The sequence below is a fragment of the Cervus elaphus genome, chromosome 15 (genome assembly GCF_910594005.1).
Source record: "Cervus elaphus chromosome 15, mCerEla1.1, whole genome shotgun sequence".
NCBI lineage: Eukaryota > Metazoa > Chordata > Mammalia > Artiodactyla > Cervidae > Cervus > Cervus elaphus.
In genome coordinates this window covers 64,947,754-64,967,943 of record NC_057829.1, presented here as the reverse complement: position 1 = coordinate 64,967,943, position 20,190 = coordinate 64,947,754, and the positions used below count along the sequence as shown (strand labels likewise).

The following is a 20,190-nucleotide window of genomic DNA, read 5'->3' as shown; positions in this document are numbered from 1 at the left end:
ACAGTGCCCTCGGGCGTCTGGCATGCCCCGCCCCCTAGGGCAGGGCCCCCTGGTGGTGGCTTCATCACCCTGCGCGCTCTGTAAGGACTTATCCCACCTTCCTACCCCTCAGACCTAGGACCCCTTGGACTTGCTTTCTCCGGGGGATGTGCACACCTGTCCTCTGGCCGACTTAACTCTCCGAAGACCCTCTGGCCAGTCCTCTAATGCGGAGCTCACTTTTTGCACTCCTGCCACCTGCTTCTGCTCTCTGCTTAGGGCGGAGGGCCAGAGTAGGTGGACACCAAGTGTTGGGGCAGCTCTCAACCCAGATGAGGGTCTTGATTTCTAACTCAAGTGTCTCCAGCCGCCTGCTCTTTCAGCTTGAGGCCTGAGGGGGTCAGGCTTCAAGGGATGAATAAAAATTTGACCGGGAGTGCATACAAAAAAATGCTGTTTTTCTGATTAAAGAAGCCACAAACATTTGCACTTGTCCACTCAGACCAACTCTTAGATGTAACTGGGGTCTACCTCCTCAGGGACTGGGTCACTCAGACACCTGCGTTCCCTTCCAGTTCATGTTGAATATCATTCTTATTCCAGATCTTACAGTGAGCTCCTCCTAGGTGAGCAAATATCCCTCCCTTTCTAGGCTTGATCACCTTACCCAGCAGTAATCTAAGAAGCCTCCTAAGAATCAACTCTCCAGCTCCTTAATCAACTAGGGTAGTCCTCCCATGCACCCTGGCCCCGCAATTTTCCCTCAACTCGGGTCATGCTTCCTTCCCAACACCTATTAAAATCTCCCTTTAGGGTTTAAAATCAAATCAGACCTGAGCTCTAGCCACAACCTGGTCTGATCCTCCCTCTCTCATTCATGACAGTATTGATATGGTCTAAGAATAAGACCAAAATGATGAGAGCCACAGGGTCATAGGTAACTGAGCCTCACATGTGCCTAGGAATCTGAGCTCTGGAGGAGCAGGGAGTGGGGGGACAGACAGATGAGCACTGGCCTAAGAGAGGGTCAACAAGATTGAGGTAGCTGTCATTATTTAACTGAAGGGACCCTGGAAAAGACATGTCATCGCTTTTCTCAGAATTCCCCAAAGCTCAGTTTGGCACTTCATCACATACAGTCTGTAGTTTGTGCGGCTGTGAGACTACATACCGCTAGACAGCAGGGCCCACGTCCCACTTCCACCACCCCCAGCACTCCGTAAATAGGATGTGTGTGTATGTGGAAGGGGAGGCAGCTGGAAAGAAATGTTTACATGCAAGTGTACATAGGGAATTCCCTGGCAGCCCAGTGGGTAGGACTTTGCACTTCTACTGCGGGGGGCAGATTCAATCCCCAGTCGAGGAATTAAGATTCTGTAAGCCTCGTGGTGCAGCCAAAAATTAAAGTGTACACAAACTTTTACAAAGAGTGTCCAACTTAATATTTTTCGTTGTAGTTTCATTCCACCCTGATGGATTATCAGGCCTATTTATTAGATGGGAAAACAGGCTCTAAGGCATTAAGTGACTTGCCTTGAAATCAGGACTGGAAAACCCTGAGAAGAGGGAAGCAGGGTAGAGAACTGTCTGAGCAAAGGTAGAGAAGAGAGAAGCAGGGTAAACCTAAAGAACTGTCTGAGCAAAGGCAGAAATATGCAAGTTTGTGCACAGATGAGTGTTGGGGGAGTGGGCAGAAGGGAAGGGGCATGAAAGACAAAAGTGAGTTTGATTTGATAAGACGGTTGCTAGTAGGAAACAGAAGGGAAAAGTCAGCAAGTAATTCAGAAAAGAACACAGAAAAAAATCCTGAAAGAGCTGATGGATTGAGTAAGTGCAAGCTGGGAAGACCAGGAGACACATGGCTATGAAAGGTAAATCTGCAGTCCTTGTGGGAAAGTGGGCTGGGGGATGGTAGAGGGAGGGCCGGAAGACTATCACCTCATGGTAAAGACAGGAGAGAAATTAAAGTGCAGGGGCCCAGGTGGCTAAGGGACACAGCTTCTCATGCTCACATAGAACTCAGTGCTGACTTAGGTACCTCATGAGGTGGTAAGTAGGCCAAAATAGTTTGGTGGTCAGTTCAGCATTTAACTCACCTAAACTCTATGAGGCAAGCCTTTCTCCTCTAAGGTGCTCTGATGGCTGACTCAGAATCTTACACATTTTCAAATAAACAGAATGTATAAATCACAATGCTGAATTCTAGCATGGCACTGGCTAAACTGTAGCTGGGCAGTTACTTCACTATCTCTGATAATATAGATTCAGACCAATTCCATCTCTCTCTGCTGTCCTCCCACTTCAATTTCTGAACTTAATGTGTGACAAGAGTTAACTTTCTATAGGAAGCCCTTTTGATTGATAATATTCTTCTCGGCAAATCAAGTTGATAAAATATGAATGAGGGGATAGTGACAATGGGAGAGACAAGAAATCAAACCAAGACACTAACCTCAACTTAAGACATAAATCTGAATCTGGGGACACAGGAGTCATTTTTGCACAGATTATTACTTACCCTTAAAAGTCACTACCCTGGCAGCTTCATAGCTTCCGAGGGTGGCTGAGAGGACCCCACTTGAAAACATTCTAGTGTACTTCACACAGAACACAAATGTGGGTCTTGTTGCTAGGTTATTCTCCCCAATTTGGCTGTAAAAAAGTGGCAGAGGCCAGTGCTGGTTGTCCTTAGCCACCTAAGGACACCTAAGGACACCTAAGCCACCAGTGTTTGGCTCCAGGATTTGCACAGACCAAGATACTCACTGTAGCAGGGATCCTTGGTGAAGGGGATAGGTATGAAATCCTGAAACTTGAGCACAGGTTCCCTGAGATAAGAGAACTCTGCCCTAGTCAAGTTGTCCTGCTTCTCTGTTCACTGTGGCAGCACTTCTGTTCCTGTTTTGCCGTCTCCACCTCTAGTTTGCCCAGCATTCTCCCTTTAGGTGGCATGACCTTTATTTTGTATGTGCACACAGCTCTGGTGCTTCTTCAGTAGGCACTATCACCAGTGTAACAACGATGTAGTCTCACTATTCCACTGCCTCAGGAGCCTGTTTTGCCTGTTGCTTTTCCTCCCAGCCAGTCATCTTGAGAGTCGAACCCAAAGCTGGGCCTTCTGGTTTGCCCTCTCTTGACTCCAGCCCGGGGAATGGTTAGCAAGGAAAAGGGAGTATCAGGACATGTCCACATAGGATGGAAAATCACCCACCACCCTGTCCTCAGCTTTCGCATGCTGAGTTTGGGGGGGGGGAGGGGGCGGAAATCACAATTTTTTGCCAACAGGGACAAAGCAGGACAGAGCAGCTTCTGGAATTCCCTGTATCAGAATAAACACATACACTGTAATTTTAAGAGATATGGTTTGCTCAGATGACAGTGAACCCCAAAGTACCAAGATTAATTTTAATCTTCATCTCAGAAAAGCTTCAGATTAAAGCTAAATAATATTTATTTAAGTTCTTGCTATATGCTAGACACTTGGCTAAGCACTTTTCACTCCACTAGCTTACTTAGCTCTCACTAATCCTGAGGTACACACTAACAGATGAAGAAACGCAAGCTCAGAAAAGACAAGTAACTTGCCAAAGATCACATGGCTGATACTGTGAATCTGGGATCTGAGGTCAGGACTAAGGGCAAGGTCAAGGCGCTTATCTTGGACAAGGCTGTGCTGCCTGCCTCCCAGTTAAGTACCTGAGGCACTGTCTGTTTTTGCCTAGGCTGTGGCTCTGAATATGCCAGGAGGGGGAGAAAAGGGCTCACAGGTGGTCAGTTCAGTTCAGTCGCTCAGTCATGTCCAACTCTTTGCAACCCCATGGACTGCGGCATACCAGGCTTCCCTGTCCATCAACAACTCCCAGAGCTTACTCAAACTCGTGTCCAGTGAGTTGGTGATGCCAAACAATCTCACCCTTTGTCGTCCCCTTCTCCTGCCTTCAATCTTTCCCAGCATCAGGGTCTTTTCCAATGAGTCAGTTCTTCACATCAGGTGGCCAAAGGATTGGGAGTTTCAGCTTCAGCATCAGTCTTTCCAATGAATATTCAGGACTGATTTCCTTTAGGATCGATTGGTTTGACAGGTGGTCAGTTTCCTCTTAATTAGCCCATCAGAAGAGAGAAGGAAATGGCATGGTTCTGGAACCCGAGGCCTCTGGCAACCATGCCTAGTCCTTCTATGAGCTGAGGAGAACAGTTTCTCCTGTGAGGTCGGCTCAATCTATGTCTCCCTTCGGCTGGCATGAAAAAAATGAAAGTTGCTCAGTCGTGTCTTGAGTCTTTGCGACCCCATGGACTAGACAGTCCATGGAACTCTCCAGACCAGGATACTGGAGTGGGTAGCCTTTCCCTTCTCCAGGGGATCTTCCTAACCCAGGGATCAAACCCAGGCATCCTGAATTGCAGGCGGATTCTTTACTAGCTGAGCCACAAGGGAAGCCCTCAGCTGTCATATCCAGAGCTGCATCTGCCTGACAGGTTGGAAGTGGTTCTAAGCTCTGCCTCTACTCTGTATGGCTTCCCCTTTCTTTGTCCTCAGCTCCAGAAAAAGGAAGCCAGGCCAAAGGTATTCTTTTCCAGTCCTCTTTGCCTAATAAAGGAAAATACCTTCACCTGGATTTCAGAAGGTAAGATTCATGAGCTACCTGTTTGTGTTGTTCACCACTGAATCTTAAAAGCAGTGCCTGACATGCAGTAGCAGTACAGCTGTTGAATGCTTGTCCTGAATGAGGTGACATAATAAAGAGATTACCACATTCCCAATGGCAGAGTATACAGCAAATTATTAACTGGGTATGTAACAGTCAACTGTGTACAACTATGGCTCGACATGGTTCCTTTCCAGAAACAGGAAATATCAAACTAAAAAAGTGAAGAATCCAATCCAAGAGGAAGAAATAGGTTTAAAAACTAGGTGGGGCAAGGGAAGAAACAGGATGTTCCAGATACTCAACCATCCCCACTCCCAAACAAATATTACCAAACATGTGTTCAAACTGGGAAAAAGCCATTTTAATAGCAGACACATACATTCATAGGACGTTAAGCAAGACGTAGTATAAAATTTGTTTAAAAAAGAAAAAAAAAAAAACAGGAAGAAAAAGGAAATCTGCAATTACTTGTAAACTTCCTAAAAGCTGGTGGATTACCTGGCTCACAGGACTGCCCAGGGAAAACAAATGCACAGATAATGAGGTGCACCAACACTGTTAATGAGTAAGAAATAACCGCAGATCACACGCTACATGCCCAAGCCACCTGTACTCCAACGTGCCTCCTAAAGAGACAAACCAGAGCGGTCCTCCTCTACTTCTCCAACTCAGTCACTCGCTAATGGGGCACCTCTTCAATTTTTATTTTTTAAATGTCAAAATTACTCTTGGTTTAAAGACTCCACACATTATTACTGGCCCATCCCCACCAACTATACTTATTTTGACAGAAATAAATATGCAAATACTCCAACTGAGCCTGGATGACAACACGCCATTTTCTTCTACGTCTGGGGAGATTTTTGTGAAGTCAAAAGCAAGCTATTACTTGTACTTAAAAATAAAATGCCAGCCTTCTAAAAGGTGACAAAGGCACCACTGCCATCAGGAGACAAACAGAAAATGTACAAATGTTACTTTACTGCTACATAGATGCATTTTGTGCATGGAAAGCCTCTTCACTTAACATGATATAACCAACAGAATTATAGTTTAGGATAACAAGAAGAGCAGTTTAGATAAGGCAAACAGTTACACACAAAAGCATAAACACTTGCAAGTACCTTAATTTTCAGCTTGCAATAAGGGCAATAAGTTTGACATACAGATCCAGAAAATTAGACAAGGTGATTTTTGACACAGTAATATTGCCAAACACACCACCACTCAGTGCAAGCTTTGTTTGCCAAGTCCAAAAAGTGACCTGACATTCTCTGTGCAACGAACATATTCCCCCCCACTACCATCCCATTCACAGGGCAACAGCAGCAGGAGGGAGACAAAGCATGGGGACTCAGAGGGTGAAGGATAATACTTGATTTGGGAGAAAAACCATGGGCTACTTGTGCTAAAGAGACTCACAAAAATTTTTGAGCCCCCAGTGAAAATACTGTTGGAATATGACCTGGAGACTAAGGATATCTACCAAGTCATATATGTAGCGGTTCAAATTGATGTTTGGTCATTTATTTTAAAGGGACAGATGATGAACTTTTTTCCAATGGAGAGAGACAATTAAAAATAGAGACTTTTCTTATTGGAACTCCTAAATAAAATCTATCAAAGTGGTTTTAAATTTGATGAGCAGTTATCTGTTGAAACTGCAATACAAAAGGGTCACTTAAAAAAAAAAAACCTGAATAACCCACTCGTTCCCCCTTTCAATGTACACGATTAGAAAATATTTACACACTGTAATTACAAGCAATATAAGCAGTATTTTATACTTTGAGATATTGTACACTTTACACAATGCAAAATGAGAAAAATATGAACACTTATAAAATTACACACAAATAATGTATATCTACAAAATATTAAATTACAGAGAGTGAAAGCCCCCACTGTTGGGCAGATAGATGCCAGAGTTTCAAGCTTCTGTCAATATAACTCTTTGTATCTATCTCATTAACCGTAAGTGGCATTTTCTAACAATACCCTTGAGAGGTAGTATCAAGATAATAATATTCTTACCAGTAAACGCAACACAGAATAAAACTTTTGTTGGTCTGACTCCTGAAGCCTCATTCAGTCAGGGTTCTTAGGGACTAGATTAACTTAAGTCTTCCCTATAAAATCTCTAACTGCTCAATGTTTGACATGGGCTCAAAAGTTACTCTTTTAAATGAAAATTTAAGATAAAATGCTTTTTACTGCTAAGCCTCAATTAGAGGTAGAAAGCTATTTTTCAAAATTTATTTTCTCCCCTCTCAAACTATAAACATCAAGTCCAAATCCCTTTCCCTTCATACTTTTCCCACAACTGGAGGCAGCAGAGTGCTTAGGAGAGCAGTGTCATCCAAGTCAATATTGAAAGAAAGAAAAACAAAGCTGGCATCATCTTTCAAGAAACCAACCCTCCTAAAGGGACACTCAGTCAACAAAAGAATTCTTCAGTTAGCTAGTAAGAGTCTATTACTACCGAAGGCTTCAAAGGGCCCTGGGCTAAGACCAGCATGTGCATTTCTCCTAACCCTCCACCAATGAAACCAAAGGATGGCTTTCCAGTGTTTAAGAATTTAGAGCAGCTGTGGTTTTCAAGTGCAACAAATTTAAAATATAAGCACACACACGCACACACATACATACATACACACGCGTGCGTAGTGTACCAAAGAATAAATGTTATTCAGGTCTCTGCTAAGGTTATATACTCATGAAAGTAAAGTTTTTGGAAACCTGTTCATACCTTTAGCTTTTACAATAGACTTCTGTAATATGGCTACGAAGGGCCAGAATTCTAAGATTTAGCCAAGATGCTAAGATTTTACCAGTATTAAAAAATATATAAATGCATGTAAAATAAATCCAAAACAAACAGCATATGTATGTTTTGGAATAAAAACAAAGCCACTATTTTATAGCTTAAACTCTTCCCCTTAAGGGGATCTGACAATGTACCAAACTTCTGCTTCTCAACTGTTTGTTTAAATGTATTTTAAAAACCCGACAGATTTATAATCTTGAATAGTGAAGAAAAATGCATGGATTGAAACACCCCAGTGGTTTTACAGGAGTAACAGAAAAGATTTATCCTTTCAATTATTAAACTCAGTTCTAAGCTTTCCCTTTGAGTCATAAAATAACTAAAAAGAAAATTAAATCAAACTGGAACTTGATCTTGGTTTCCAGGTCCAGCTTTTCAAGTTGGTCCAAGCCCTTTCTTACATACTTCCTGTGATTATCCAAGTGCTGCAAATACAATCCAAAAAAAAAGATAACAGGCTTACAATTTAACAAGAGTAAAAAGGGGAAGGTTAGATATGCAACTGTCAGCTGCTTCTACCTCTCCCCTCTTAAGGAATTCTTCTCTTTTAAAAGGCCAGTTGCTTTAATTAATCAGATTATATTTCATATCTGCTTCAGAAATGGCAATTTCTTCATTACCAGCTTCATTCTAGATATTCAAGTAGCACATCTGCTGCACATTTTCTTAGATTTCCATTGGATTCTGTAGCATTCCTTTAGGAAAGGCTCTTACTGAATTTCTCTTGGTTCATAATTTTTTTTGCTGCAACTCCTGTTAAGAATCTGGTACCCAAAAGTCATGAAGTTGCCCCTAGAAAAGGGAAGGGAAGAAAAAAAAACAGGATAAAGGAAAATCAGATTACAAATTAATCCTTATAAAACCGCTAATCAGCAGACAATGGGCTTTGATAATGAAATTAATAAAATGTTGACATAGTACATTTCTCTGATAATTTATCATAATCTGATTCAAGTTTCACATTTTATAGTCTAACAATTTAAACTAAGTATAAATTAGTACAAGATGTTTTCGTCAGCAACACACACAGGTGGAGGGATGTATTTAAAAAGATTAATGAAAACATTAAGCTGATTAACAAAGTTTTGGTATTAAATTCTTTTCTATTTTAATGCTACATCAGCAAAAAAGGCTGGCCTAAAAGAAGTCTATGGAGATTAGTAACTAAAACAAGAACAACAAAACATTAACATAATATTTCTCAAAGACTTCTGTGTTCCTGTTACTTTCACACAATCCCATTTAGTAATGTAGTTGGTCTGTAAATAAACAGGATGGTAAACTCAATAGCAAGTGTTTAAATAATGCCTTTCTTATGGAAAGTCTCCTTAGATGTAATACCAAAACCCCAAGTGACAAAAGGAAAAAAAAAACTGGACTTCATCATAATGAAAAACTTCTGTTCTTTGAATAACATCATCAAAACAATGAAAGACAACACAGAAAATGGGAGGAAATATTGGCAAATTATGTACCTAATGGGGGAATTTGTATTTAGAACATATGGAGAATTCTCAGTTAAAAAATGGACAAAGAATCTGAATAGAGACTTCTTCAAAGAAAATGTATGAATGGCCAACACACACATAAAAAGATGTTCAACATCATTAGTTATTGGGGAAATGCAAATTAAAATCACAATGACATTCCTCATCCAACTCCCTACATCTATATTTGAAAAACAGATAATAACAAATGTTGGCAAGAATGTAGAAAAACTGGAAGCCTCATACATTCTGGTGGGAATGTAAAAGAGTGCAACCACTCTACCTAATACACAAATGTTCATGGAAGCATTATTCACAACAGCCAGGAAGTGGAAACAATTCGTAATAAGCAGATATATAAAAGTAGATATATAAATCTACTAATAAGTAGATATATAAAATGTGATATATGTATATAGTGGAGTATTATTTGGCAATACAAAGGACATACAACATGCCAAACATGTATTAACATTACGTTATGTAAAAGAAGCCAGTCATAAAAGACTACATCATATATGATTCCATTTGTATGAAATATAAATAGGCAAATACACTTAGAAAGTGGATTAGTGGTAGCCTAGGGTTTATGGGGAGTGGGGATGGGCGTGTAGGTGCTTGGGGAATGAGGAGTGACTGCTAATGGGTATGAGTGTCACTTTTTGGAGTGACAGAAATGTTCTAAAGTTAAACTGTGGTGATGATTGAACAACCGTGCATATACTAAAAAATACTGTACACTTTAATTGGGTGAAATGTATGACATGTGAATTTTATCTCAATAAAGATATTAAGAAATACTCCACATGAAATAAGCCCCATTGGATGCAATGTAACATTTTAAAATAGGGTCAACCACCTTTGAAAATAAATGAATGAATGTAAGAACAAAAATTTAAAAAACATATATAAAGGACTATATTGGAATTTTCAGTTTATCATAAGATATCTAGAAGTACTTTGTCATGCTTTTTTAGAACAGTATGAAGAAATAATATTATCAAACCAGTCAATCCTAAAGGAAATCAATCAACTCTGAATATTCTTTGGAAGGACTGATGCTGAAGCCGAAGCTCCAATACTCTGGCCACCTGATGCAAAGAGCCAACTCACTGGAAAAGAACCAGATGCTGGGAAAGACTGAAGGCAGGAGGAGAAGGGGACAACAGAGGATGAGATGGTTGGATGGCATCACCGACTAAATGGACATAAGTTTGAGCAAACTCTGGGAGATGGTGATGGACAGGGAAGCCTGGCGTGCCGCAGTTCATGGGGTTGCAAAGAGTCAGACACGACTGAGTGACTGAACAACAACAAACTGAGAACAAATAAAAACTGTTTAATAAAATGACACCTGAGTAGGCCGACAGTTCTGGATTATTTCCTGCCATTTTCCATGTATCCTGGCAACCAAGTCTTTTACCTTAAAAATACAAAGGGGAAAAGAGATCAGATCAAAACAATTTAAGACTTGACACAAAAGACCTGATAATTGTGACAGACCCACCCCCAACAACTCAATGTAGTTTCTGTCAAGAAAGAATAAACTCCTCAACTTCTAGAGGGGTTTTCAAGTCACAGTGATTAACTAAGACCTTTCTTCATCATCATGTCTAAGATATTGAATGCTTAGGACTCCATTTTCCCATTAGTTAACTAAAGATCATCCAAAAACCATGTTTTCTGCCTTCAAGACACCTATTTTCAACTCGCTGGCTTCTGAACACCCAACAGGAAAGCTAAGAGTGGGCTTCCCACTCTTACAGGACCCAAGGCTTTGGCTGTTCCTTGCCTTTCAAGTTCTATTTGACTCAAGGTCACAAAAGAGGGTTGTTATTTGCTCCTTTTCACATTATCACGAGATCCAAAACTGCGTGTTAAGTCTCTCTAGGATTCTGCAAAGTATAGATGACTTGTGAACAATGTGGGGGTTAGTGGTGCCAAGCCCCTGCACCATAGAAAACCCTGCTGCTATCTCTGCCTCAAAAACAAAGAAAGTGATAAATGACTCACTCAAGAGCAGGAAGCTGAGATAGTTTGGATAGAATCTGTGTTGCTGAAAGGTAGACTGCACAATGAATCCTCTTTATATATAAATACCTGACGCATTCCTACATTTGGAGCTTTAGTCAAGTCTTTGTATGAAACTCAAACTTTCCTACCACACTAGAGGATTCTCAATTAGTTCTTGGACATAACTGCCTGACAAAATGTTTCTATGTATTTACGTATGTCTATTCTGGGCTGTGCTGTGCAGCATGTGGGACCTCAGTTTTCTGACAAGGGATTGACCTCGTTCCCCTGAAGTGGAAATGTGGAATCTTAACCACTGGACTGCCAGGGAAGTCCCAACAAAATATCTTAAAAGGGTCAGGAATTTTACAGTTGCTATAAGTTTATAAAGTAAATTGTACGGTCTGCTTTTTTCTCCATTTACAGTTTGGCAGATTCAGTTTCTCCAAAACAATCAGCACCTTTCCTACTAGAGGCTTGTGGAGAGGCATGCAACTCATTCATTTCAGCAGGATCGCCCCCTGAAGCAATTTCCATAGATCTCTGTGTCACTCTCCACTCTAAGTAAGAGGAGCCCTGGCACCAGTCTATGCCCAGCCTCTTGGCTTTAAGAAACAAAAAACTTGGGGGTGGTCCCCTGTAGCATGTCTGTCAGCAGCAGCCACCACCACCAAGTTCTACAGGCCAGTAACTAGTCAGTGCTCAAAAGAATGTGTTTCTGAAACTGGTTTTCACTCTAAGCCAAAGAGCTATCTCCTACCTGCATTTGAAAATCTGCAATCTAATACAATTTTGTTAGTTACTCCTTTTGGTATTTAACTTAGATCTAGTAAAACAAATACAGATACTAAATCTAAACAGGCATTGTTGAAATGACTTTACAGCTAATTACAAAGCCGAAACCTCACTTTTAATGACTATCTAAACACAAATGTGAAGAGTTGACTCACTGGAAAAGACCCTGATGCTGGGAGGGATTGGGGGCAGGAGAAGGGGACGACAGGATGAGATGGCTGGATGGCATCACCAACTCGATGGACATGAGTTTGAGTAAACTCCGGGAATTGGTGATGGACAGGGAAGCCTGGTGTGCTGTGATTCATGGGGTCGCAAAGAGTCGGACATGACCGAGCGACTGAACTGACTGAAACACAAATGGCAAGAAAGAATCACCCCTACACTGCAAAAGCTAAAGGATGATTAAGAATAAAATAAAAAAAAAATCCTTGGAAGAAAATGTTTTAAAAATAGTGGTGTTTATGTTTCAGGAAAAACTGTCAAATTGTTTTATTAATACTAAAGTTGCTTTCCTAACTCCATGTTCTTATATTCAGCCTTCCTGTTCAGCTTCTTGTCTTAAATGTTTTTGCTTTGAGATTTTCCCTTTCACTTTCAATCTATCTAGAAGTACTCAGACGAACCTAATGTTATTAAAGGAGAAAGTCTTATTTCTAATGTTATATGTTCTTAAAAAAGAGGCTTATAGGCTTCTCTTACTCAAATATTAATAAAGCCAACGATAAACAAACACCAAAACTATTAAGAAAAAGGCATACTTACCTTAGTTCTATAAAACAGTCTTGCATCTTCCCTAATATCACACTTAACGTGCTTTTCCAAAGCCCCACAGAGGTGCACAAAGTGTTTCTGTGTAAAACAAATACAAAGGATGAAAACAACTTTAAAGCATTACAAATGAACAAAGAAGAGATTATGTAGCTAGAACTGACAATCATTTAAAAAAATCTACCTTAGCAATTTCTGATATTAACAGTAGCAGTCATATGAGTAAAATGTAGTGACTGCCACAACAATCAGACAGTTATAGCTTATTGCTAGTTAATGCATAAAACATACACAAAAGTAAAGATTTTTATAAAACAAGGTTTAATAATAGTTCTCTGAAAAATTAAGTGTCCTAAGTTTTAGAAGTGTACAGTTTAAAAGAGTCACACTTATATATATACTAAGGTGAGAATGTAAATGGACACTTTTGAGGAGGGAAATGTGATAACAATCATTTTACAATAACTAAAATTTGAAAACTTTACAAATTTTGATTTAGCATTTCTACTTCTAGGAATTTACCCTACAGAAATGCTTCCAAAGGTTCATGTTGGTACTGTGTGTAATCACCGAAAAAGGAATGTTCATCAGTAAAGATTTTGGAATACTATAGTTTAATTAGACAGAAGTGCTAAGTAAATTACAGTGAAGAAAAAAAGAAGTTACAAATAATGTGAATAGCATGACATCATTTTTTAAAAAAGTAATTATGTTAGGATATCCATAAATCATGGAGCATTTACAGGAGGGCACTAGATTATAAAGTCTTTCACTTTCTACCTTACATGGTTTTATAGTAATTGAGTTTTAACACAATAATTATTGTTTTCTAATCAGAATAATTAAAAAATTTAGAGACCATATATAAGAACAGATAGATGACTGCGTGCATGCTAAGTTGCTTCAGTTGTGTCTGACTCTTTGTGATTCTATGGACTGTAGCCTGCTAGGCTCGTCTGTTCTTGGGATTCTCCAGGCAAGATACTGGAGTGGGTTGCTCTGCTCTTCTCCAGGGGATCTTCCTGATCCTGGGATGGAACCCACATCTCTTCTGTCTCCTGCATTAGCAGGCAGGTTCTTTACCACTAGGGAAGCCCCACAGATGATTATATTAGGTTCCAATCAGGAGAGCAAAGATAGTTCTATGTACAACAGTGTTTATAAAAACACAGGAAGCAGTCTTGGGTCCTTTTTGATCATGTCTAAGGAGATACAAAGTTTTAAACAGGGGTTGGATTACCTAAAGTGTAAAACATGGAGAATTAAACAAGAATTTTCCCCACAAATGAGGAACATGATAGTACAGGAAGAATAAATAATTCAAAATGAAAATCTTAACATGGGGAGATAATTTAGGAATGTATATATAGAGTAGGCTGATTTACCATCAGTTTAATTTTAAAGGCAAACATTATTTCTAAAGAAAAAAGGAAATGGAGTGGGAGCAGAGATGGGAAGAATGGAGCAAAGAGCTAGCTCATTTAGTATTTGGTGATTTTGATATTAATGTATTACACTACTGCCAAGTTATCCCAGTTAAGTTCCACTCCAATAAACAGAAAAAACGTTTGTAGACGAATAATTTTCAACAATATGGCTGCAATCCCTGGTTGAGGAACTAAGATTTTGCAAGTCTTATAGCAAGGCAAGAAAAAAAAATGTTAAGTTTGGACTTCCCTGGTGGTCCAGCAGTTAGGAATCCACCTGCCAATACAGGGGACACAGGTTGGTCCAGGAACATTCCACATGCCATGGGGCAACTCAGCCTGTGAGCCACAACTACTGAAGCCCACACACTCTAGAGACTGTGTGCCCTAACTGTGGAGGCTGCAAGTTGCAACTACAAAGCCCACATATCCTAGGGCCTGTGCCCCAAAACAAGAGAAGTCACCGCAATGAGAAGGCCACACACTGCAATAAGAGAGTAGCTCCTGCTTGCTGCAACTAGAGAAAGCCTGCACAGCAATGAAGACTCAGTGCAGACAAAAAAAAAAAAAAAGGCTGCAAGGTTACTATCACTTCTCCCTTTCCAATGTACATTGTTATTTCAACAGTGAATCCAAAGTGAATTTGGTAAAAGTTATTATATTTTCTCCTATATAAAAAATGATCATTATTCCATCAACAGTGACATTTATTAAAAACTAAAAGGACGAAAAAATACCTACCCGTTGTCCAGAAGAAAAGGAGTGAGAACAACTAACCTCACCGATTAAATGAAGAAGAATGTAGGTCAGGTAATATGCCTGGTAGAGAAATGAATAAAGTCAATACCCATGGATGAAATTACCTAGAATACATGTCATCCCAGTTTAAACATTAGGGAAGTTGCCCAGGAAGGACTGGATTTGTTGAAGTTAACTGGACTGGTTAAGTAAGCAAAAGTCAAGCATTTATCTAAGGTTTCTACTTTAAGTTCATTCCTTTTACCACCTCATGACTGCCCTAGTAAAGGGCTATAAAAAATACTCAGTATTAAATTACCAACAATCCTTTTATTTCAATCTTCAAGTTAACTGAAGGATTTTATGACAGCAATAAACAAAAATATCATTCACCATATAACTATGCTACAATGTATCTAGTTTCTAAATTCAGAAATGTAAAAAAAAAGAAATGTCTATGGTTAGGAAGCTATCACAGGTTGTGCTCAAATGTACTCTTTTGAGATGATCTAGCCCTGGATACCTGCTTTTCAAGTTCCAAATGAAGACTATCATCAATAGTGCTATTTGGTTGTTCAGCTCTTTTCTTCAAGACCATTTTCTTCAACAAATCTGAAGGCTTCATTTGCACAAGATAGCGATGTAAGACTGATATCTATCAAAGGAAAGAGGAGACAATGAAACATATTAGGCAATACACTTGCTCTTTCTTAGGCATTTTTTTTTTCAGTGTCCTCTGTTCATTTTGCTGTCTCTTAATTTAGCTTCTTCAAGTTCAGTGATATCCATTTATTCTTTACTTAAAAGTCCCCAACCGAGGGACTTCCCTGGCAGTCAGTGGTTAAAAACTGCACACTCCCAATGTAGGGGGCACAGGTTTGATCCCTAATCAGGGAAGATTCTGCATGCCACGTGGTGCAACCAAAAAAACAAACTCTCCAACTGACCCACCAAGGTTCATGTGTCTTTTATATACTGTTAAACTTCACTGTAATAAAATGAGAGAGGGGAAAAAAAAATCAACTGCTTAAATGGGATCTTAATTTTAATTTTTTTGGTTGCCCTTTGAGGCTTGTAGGATTTTAGTTCCCCAACCAGGGATTGAACCTAGGCCCTGTCAGTGAAAGTGCCAAGTGTTAACCACTGAACCACCAGGAAATTCCCTAAAAGGGATATTAAATTTAAGATTTAGTACTTTTAATTGAGGATGAAAACTTAAGGAAGAGACCAAACTGCATTACCAAACAGAGGTCAAAGTGAATACTTTTTATGAAAAATTATTTGAATGTCAGCAAAGTTGAATCTTCATCCTTGTGAATAGAAGTCACTGAATTCTGGAAAGAATTCTCTTTTGATGGCAGTAATATCACTGAAAGAACTGAGAGCTATTTCTAATTACCCTGGTAGCTCAACTGTGGTCCCCCCCATAAATATAGAATCAAATCTACTTCAACTCTACTAATAGAGGAACAGCTGTCCTTTTCAATCTCTCTGTCCCACAGCACCCTGAGCATACTTCTGTCACTGTTCTTGCTGCACTGTACCACAATGGTTGGTTAATTGTTTCAACCACTACAGTTTGTTTTCAAGGCCAGAATCTCTATCTCCACTTTATTTTTAATCTGTAGGACGTGACAGATTATTTTATACTGCACTGCAATTCAAACAAGAAAACCACATCTAGATCAGATTCTATGTTTCAAATTCAACTACAAATAGCCCCACTAGTGCTACTGATGTTTGTAAAAAGCCTTCAGGACTTCTCAGAATGGGTTTTCTATATGACATGTTTATATACACTCATATATACATGATATATTCACTACTGAACAAATACTTAATTAAAGGGCAACCACATTTAAGCTCCATAATTTAAAGACTAATATAAAAATAAGTACAGGATGTAATTAACATTTAATAGTTTTGCAATTTCTAATCTCGTGATAAAATTGCTAACGTTGACAAGGTGAAATAATTAATGTCACATTTATATAGCATATTATGATGTTCCCAGCACTTTTTATAAATTAATTCATCTAACTGTCCATAACCATCCTATGTGGTAGATTAGGTATGATACCGTCTCCATTTCACAGATAAAGAAACTGGGTCTCATTGGTTAAATACCATGCAAAAGATTCCATGAACAGTATTCGGCCAAAGAGCTAAGCTCTAACTGCAGGACTTTTGACACAGGACTCATCATTTTTTCCTTTTTTTTTTCCCATCATTTTTTTCTGTACGTCTCTCCCACTTACTAAAAAAAACAAAAGTGCTATTTATACCTGCAGATTATTCACATTAGGGATATCTTCACGTTTTTCATCCAAAAGCTTTGAAATAATCACTAGGCTGAGGCACTGTCTCAGTTGCCTGAAATTAGAATTTTAAAGTATTTAGGATGCATTTAATCAATACTGTTTAAGAAGCAAATGAATGAGCCAAAAGAAGTTCTTCTAATTTGCACCACAGCTAATGTTTCAAGAGAAGGCTATATAAAAATATATAAACTTTATTAGAACAGTAACATTTTCATGCAAAATATTTGTACACAAAGTTATAAGTTGTCTGAAGTGCAGGAAAACTATTGAGAGGCTTTATCTTTGACCCTGACGATTTACTGTTAGAAAATCTATTTTATTGCTGGAATTTCTTTTTATTAAAGCAAAAAAAAAAAAAAAAAGCGAATTGATTCATTTTTGTGGTATATGCCATCTATATTAAGTTATCAGATAAGCTAAAGCTAAAATTAACAATCAAGACTATTACAAAGTGATCTGAGTTGAGAATCAGAATCAGGCTGTCAATGGCTTTTCTTAAAATTTAATATCAAATAAAAAACTCTGATTTAACATTCAAGAAACGATGAAAGGAAATAAAGGACCTAAAAGCATTTCATTAATGTAAACATGTATTTTTCTAATGTTTCATTCTCACTTTTCAATACCTTCCACGTGATGTCCAGTTAGGGACCAGCTGTACCAACCAGAGAAGGTTGTGGGGATGAGTGGAGAGTTCATTTATGGCCAGACAGAGTTCAGGCACCTGAAAACAAACCATGAGCAAAACTTTTCACATAAGTTAGTGGAATCAAGTATCTAACAGATCATCCATGTCCCTTCTTGACTTAAGATTACAAAAAGAGCACACAGACTGTTTTATCTTAAACTCTAAACTGAATACATACATTTATCAGAATTTTATTTAACTTTTGTGTTTTGTGCTACATCATATCTACATTGATTTTAACAGTCCTTCAAAGAATAATCTAAATACAAATACCACCTGAAAAAATAAATAAATACACAAAGGTATATAATAAGAGTTGCACAATACATGTTCCTGACCAGGGATTTTTTGAATTTAGGAATCCTCAAGTTTAAATATTATTTCAGTATTCAAAAAAATCCCTTAGTAAGAGTCGGGAAGATCCCCTGGAGAAGGAAATGGCAACCCACTCCAGTATTTTTGCCTGGGAAATTCCATGGAGAGAGGAGCCTGGTGGGCTACAGTGAATTGGGTCCCAAAGAGCCAGACACGACTGGCCAACCGAATTAAAAAAAAAAAAAGGAAAGGAAGTATAGGATAAGGAAGGGTAAGAGATAAGATGGTGTGCTGTGCTAAGCTGCTGCAGTCATGGCCAACTCTGTGCGACCCAACGGACTGTAGCCCACCAGGTTCCTGTGTCCATGGGATTCTCCAGGCAAGATAGTGGAGTGGGTTGCCATGGCCTCCTCCCAGGCATCTTCCCAACCCAGGGATCGAACCTACATCTCTTATGTCTCCTGCATTGGCAGGCAGGTTCTTTACCACTAGCATCACCTGGGAAGCTGAAGATTGATTACATTTTGATAATTGCTGAAGTTGGGTGATAAGTACTTAGGGGTTCATTAAACAGATGTTTCCCCTACTTTAGCACGTTTGACACTTTCTACCAAAAAAAGGTCAAAAAGCGTAATTTTAAAAAACCTAACACATCAAATAGCAGAGGATCCCTGCCTTGTCCAGCTTTACTGTAATTTGTAACATTTACTATAACTTAATATGATACTATAATCTACATTTACACTGCTTATAACCTAACCCTTTGACTAAAAAGTGCAGGGAGAGCAAGGGTTTTGTCTTCACACAGCTTTATCTCTAGCACCTGTATCAATAACACTTGGCTCACAGTTAATCCCCAATAAACATAATACATTTTTTGAATGAACAGCTTCAGTTTTAGAAAAGATTCAGTTTCATGAATTAAATACAGTTCCAGCAAAGAGAGTCCTTTCCTCAGTTAAGTTTTCATCTGCTGAAGATCTCAACTTAGGTTAGAAACTGTCAATTCTGCATGCACTACGAAAGTCAAACTGTGATGCTATACAAAAAGCAATACTAAAGTTTTAAGTAATGTTACCTTTGTGTTCCAATCTCTGATGTTTTTCATCAGGTTTATTAAGAGGCTCTGAAAGTCTACTAGAGGAATCTGTTTCAATTCTTTTTCCAAACTCATTTTAAACAACATTAAGATCAGTAACATTATTTCACGATCCTGGTAACCTTCTGGATGTATAGATGTACACAAGCCTAGAAACTTTGACATACATCAGAGACAAAACAACTTTAGGAAATATATTCTGCTTGAAGAGTTTACAGTATAAACACTTTTTGATAAAAAATGCAAACAGGAACTATACAGAAACCAAAACATCAGCTGTCTAGGAAAAGGCAAAAAACACTGATGTTAATAGTTGAATTGCTAAATATTTTCTTCTCCATTTTTAATTTTCAAGATTTTAACAGTTCAATATCACTATTGATTTGATTTAGTCACTAAAGATGTTTTAACACTTATTAATTCTTGGTCACTAAGGTATACTGTAAACAATTTTTCTTTGTATATTCTAATTCTAGAAAATTACTGGTTTCAAAAATACTAGTTTCAAAAAGCTTCTTGGTAAAGGTATTCCTAGAACTATTTTAATCACATAACGCTGATTTAAAGTTCCCTTTTGTTCGTAATATTAAAACAAAAATAAAAACAGTAAAATCAAGTTTTAATACAAAGAATATTGCTAAGGAATGTCAGATACTAGAAATGCCATGGTAAAACACTAGTGATTTTGTTTGAAAATCACTAAGCAAAAAACTAAATGGTTCCAGCTCTGTGCTAAAGACACACAAAACAGTTTTTTTCCTACCTTAACCACATTTAAAATGTTAGTTTCAGGGAGAGATGAAAAAATTGGCTTGTAAGATGAATCTTCATTTTCTTTCACTCCCAATGTCACCTGTGTTTCAGAACTATAGAAAAGTGAATAAAGCAGTGAGAAATTAGGAATAAAATTCTGAGAAGCACTGAACAACAAAAATTTTATTGAGGTATAATTACATACGATAAAAGAAATATGCACATTTAAAATTTCAATGAATATGTATATATTAGTGTAACCACCATCCCAACCAAGAAATAGAACATTTCTATTACTTCCCAGAGTCTTTGTCAGGTCTGAGTTAAT

General features: G+C 38.5%; 1 protein-coding gene across 4 annotated transcripts in view; it reads right to left on the bottom strand.

The window, feature by feature from the left end:
- Positions 1–4,967: 4,967 nt before the first annotated feature.
- Positions 4,968–20,190, bottom strand: part of SLF2 (SMC5-SMC6 complex localization factor 2) — a 41,495-nt gene continuing 26,272 nt past the window's right edge. For all 4 annotated transcript variants that reach the window (XM_043925493.1, XM_043925494.1, XM_043925495.1 and 1 more), the window contains 9 exons: positions 19,873–19,975; positions 19,089–19,265; positions 17,634–17,731; positions 16,972–17,059; positions 15,210–15,341; positions 14,690–14,767; positions 12,516–12,602; positions 10,297–10,365; positions 4,968–8,247 (listed from right to left, as the gene is read on the bottom strand). In XM_043925493.1, coding sequence (XP_043781428.1) covers positions 8,212–8,247; positions 10,297–10,365; positions 12,516–12,602; positions 14,690–14,767; positions 15,210–15,341; positions 16,972–17,059; positions 17,634–17,731; positions 19,089–19,265; positions 19,873–19,975 — 868 coding nt within the window. In that variant the 3' untranslated portion in view covers positions 4,968–8,211. The remainder of the gene's footprint in view (positions 8,248–10,296; positions 10,366–12,515; positions 12,603–14,689; positions 14,768–15,209; positions 15,342–16,971; positions 17,060–17,633; positions 17,732–19,088; positions 19,266–19,872; positions 19,976–20,190) is intronic.